General features: G+C 46.3%; 1 protein-coding gene across 1 annotated transcript; it reads left to right on the top strand.

Annotated features, from left to right (window-relative positions):
• Nucleotides 1–2394: 2394 nt before the first annotated feature.
• Nucleotides 2395–3094, top strand: LOC124658871. Its single transcript, XM_047196867.1, has one exon. The coding sequence runs from the start codon at nucleotides 2504–2506 to the stop codon at nucleotides 2840–2842; it is 339 nt and encodes a 112-aa protein (XP_047052823.1). The 5' UTR covers nucleotides 2395–2503; the 3' UTR covers nucleotides 2843–3094.
• The last annotated feature ends 701 nt before the right edge of the window (nucleotides 3095–3795 follow it).

Here is a 3795-nt window from a genome sequence, read left to right as displayed (position 1 = left end):
ATCATATGGCAATCGCCTATACCCCACTAATTCAGCCCTTACAAGTTTTCCTATGTTTTTTGGCTATCTTTACTAGAAAGAACCAAATGGGTAAGGAAGAGATTAAAATATATAGATCACGTTTCTTCCAACAAACTAAAAACCATAAAAGGTTGGAAACCTATATTTAGAACTTCGAAAATTCTTAGTTAGAAAGTGTCTATATAAGCTCCCCAATGAGGAAGGTATGTGGCCAGGGCTGCTACATAACAAAAATCTTTAATGTCACAGACGATTATCTTAGGTTTCAGCTGAACCAACTGACTCACACTTTTGGAAAGATATCATGAATGTCACAGACGATTTTTTTTAGAGAGGGTCCTTTGAAATTTGTAACGACATGAACACGAGGGTTTGGAAATATACTTGCAACGCACAATTGTTTCAGTTACAAATGTCATGTCAACCATTCCTTTGAACATAGGTTTCAAGTGGAGGACTTTGAGAGAAATAGGATAGACTGTTGCATTAGGTAAATATACTCATGCATGTCTGTATGTCTGAATAGGATGTTTTTAAATGGAAATTAACAAATGCAGAAAAGTTTATGGTCAAATCTATGTATATAGACATGATTAACGGTCACAATAGGATTCTGCGAAAATACGTATAAACTTAAAATCACAACTTTTATGTGGTTTCACCATCAAAAAGTAATTTTCACCGAGGATAATCTAGCGAAACAGTGAATTATTCATGTAGCTTATGAAATTTATATGTCAACTAATATTATCAACTAACTTAGGAACATGTTGAATGGTGTGAACAAAAAACTCGCATTAGAGTGGGTTCATGTGCTTTACTTTGCGTCATATGGCATTCACGAAATGAATTTATCTGTAACAAAGCAAGTTTTTCTTCATTCCATTGAGCTATTCATTTCCTAAGAGCCTATGCATATTGGGTGCAACCGTTTGGCAATAGTGGCATAGGATTTGGACAACTAGTACAACTGATAGTTTGATACAAGACATCTTAATTCCAATGCACTGCATGTTTCATGGTTCTTTAGGCCTTATTCGGCACACATGTTTTTGCTTGGTTTGGAGTGTATTTACCCAGCCCAACCCAATAATACACCTAAAAACATTACAAGTGATGTTCCGCAGGCCGGGCTTGAGCGGGAATGAGTCCAATAATCCCGTCGAAAAGTCGTTGGGTCAAAGTGGATTAGAAACGCGAGCACCTCCTCGCGTTTTATTGGTGGCTCGGTGTGGAACCCATAGGTAAATGTACGGTGCAACAGGACTCCCAAACCCTGTGTAGTGCAGTGTTTCCACCCAATACCCGTCGGATAATACTCACCAAAACACCTCTCCCGCACGAGCCCTCAGATGTCTTATAAATGTACCCCTCCATCCTGGTGGGTTAGGCCTACATGTATCCCTAAAATGTTAATTTAACCAATATAATATAAATTTATATATTACAAAAAATATATTATTAGAAAGCTCGGATGTTATACTTTTTAACGATATAATTTTTATATTATACAATATGTATTATATTAGTCAAAGTGACAACCTAGATATACGCATAGGCCTAACCCACCGGAACGGAGGTAGTATGAACTCATTTGTGATAATAATTTGTGGTGAAAACACGCTTTAGTAATAACAATGTAATAAAAGGGTATTGATACAGGGGCCGGGATTTTTTGCCTCTAAAATACAAACCGGTAATCCTGAACCTACGGAATCTTGCTTACGGAATAGTTTTACGGACTGACATGGATGTACATGATTGGTGCAGTTGATTCTGCTTTGCATGATTTCAGGGACATATAGGCTGCCCAACTTGATGCCACGTCTGTCCGTAAGAGTGATTTTGTAGAAAATCATCCGTATGTGTAGCATTACTCAATACAAACTGCACGGTACGGACGGCCAGCAGCTTTGCGGCGCGGCGTGCACCGACGAGACGCCGAAAGAAGAGAACGGCAGCATGCACGCGTCCACGGCGCGCAGTGGTCACGACGGCACAGCGCGGCTTCTTCCAACCCGCCGCGGCTAAGCAATGCGATGCCAGCCGGCCGGCCGACAGACACGGTGGCTCCGGCAGCTCGCGCCCGAGGCGAATCCCGGGGAAAAGCCGCGTTCCCACCGCGAGCGTCCGGGTCCCGCCAACCCGAGATCCCCCACACCCCCGCGTTCAGACTCACGGAGCCCACGCTTCCCACATCCCACCCACTCGTCACCATCCACGAAGGCGTCCACGTTGGATTCGGCCTCCACGTCGGAGTGCCGCGCGGCGTGGACGCTAGGCGGAGCGTGGTCCGACGGCACCGCCGACCCGTTCGCTCCGACTATATAACCGCGCCTCCATGCCGAGCTGGTCACACGGAGACCACCTAATAATCGCTCATCCGAAAGCAGAAGCAGCTAGCTAGCGACATACTACTACAACAGCTACCTTCCACAGGAGCAGGAGGAGGAAGAAGAAGCGTCTACAGTCTACATCGCGTATGGGCAACTGCGCCGTGACGCACGAGGCCGTGTCGTGGGCCGACGACGGCGAGTGGGAGTCGCCGTCCGGCGGCGACGGCGACGGCGACGCGGGGAGGAAGGAGCACACGATCAACGAGGTGACCATCAGGATCAGCAAGCGGCAGCTGCAGGAGCTCATCGACAAGAGGGCCGACGACGGCGCCCACGGCCACTTCTGGAAGAGCGACCGGGGGTCGGCGTCGGAGCTTCTCGCCGACATCATGAACGCCGGGGAGGTGCACCACAGCGTCCAGCACTGCAGGGCGGCGCACTGGCGGCCCGCGCTGCAGAGCATCCCGGAGACCGTCGAGTCATGACGATAGTGGCCGTGGCTTTTTCCAGCCGGGTTTTCTCGTCGATCTCTTTCTTGGTTGCTTCATTGCGGTGTCTTTTGCTAGTGCACAGCGTTTTGGTGGCATTTTTTTTTGGTGTTATTCTTTGGTTCCGATCTAAAGTACAATGTAAATTACTAGGGAAAGAGCTGGTAGACGCGCTGGTGTAGATTGTAAAGCAGGTGTTCTGTCCATACTTTCTTTTTCTGTGTGGAACAAACTAGCATTTCCAGTTCATTTGTTATTTTGGCAGAAAAAAAGGAGTATCAAACGAGCTCCCTGGCTACCGGGAAGTGTCGAATCGAATAACAGCAAAACAAAAGAGAGAAAGAAGGAAAACTGTACACGAGCCCATGCCAAAACTGGGAAACTCGGAGTGGAAGCGATTCCATTCCATGCGGCAAATTAGCAGACATTGCCTGCCTCCTCAAGCCAAGTTATGCAATAATATGCATGATTAGGTCGCGCTCGATTTGAAAGTCGTGCTGCCAACGCACACTGTATAGCAGCCTGGACCTAGCACATTTTCTATCCTCCACGTTCAACAGGCGGCGCATTAAGTATGGGCATGCTTCCTTCGTTTGCTTGGCGCAAGAGGTAAGAATGAACTGATTTGCCATTATTTTAGGATTTCAGATTAAATATGATTAAAAGGCTGTCGACCGCCTGTATAATTTTTTACTAGACAAATTGCATCAAGGATTTACTACAATAGGCGGTGCAAAAAGAAAATACAACAATGGGCGATGTCGACTACACCTTCGATGGTAAAGAGTACGTCCCCGTTAATTTCAGGCTGCGATGGACGAGAGTGATGTAGAGTCTAGGCCTACTTGACTTGGGGCCTGTACATCAGCGGCCCCATGTTAATTTTCAGGGTATTGTAATGCACAATGTAATGTGTTTTTGAGCTGAATATATTTGGCGCCTCTAGCGCC

This window comes from Lolium rigidum, chromosome 6 (genome assembly GCF_022539505.1).
Source record: "Lolium rigidum isolate FL_2022 chromosome 6, APGP_CSIRO_Lrig_0.1, whole genome shotgun sequence".
NCBI classification, from domain to species: Eukaryota; Viridiplantae; Streptophyta; class Magnoliopsida; order Poales; family Poaceae; genus Lolium; species Lolium rigidum.
Note: the sequence above shows the minus strand (reverse complement) of the source record. Positions and strands in the feature narration are given on the sequence as shown.

What these genes read in the sequence shown, in the direction of transcription:
- LOC124658871 (XM_047196867.1), top strand. Translation starts at nt 2,504, where the DNA reads ATGGGCAACTGCGCCGTGACGCACGAGGCCGTGTCGTGGGCCGACGAC.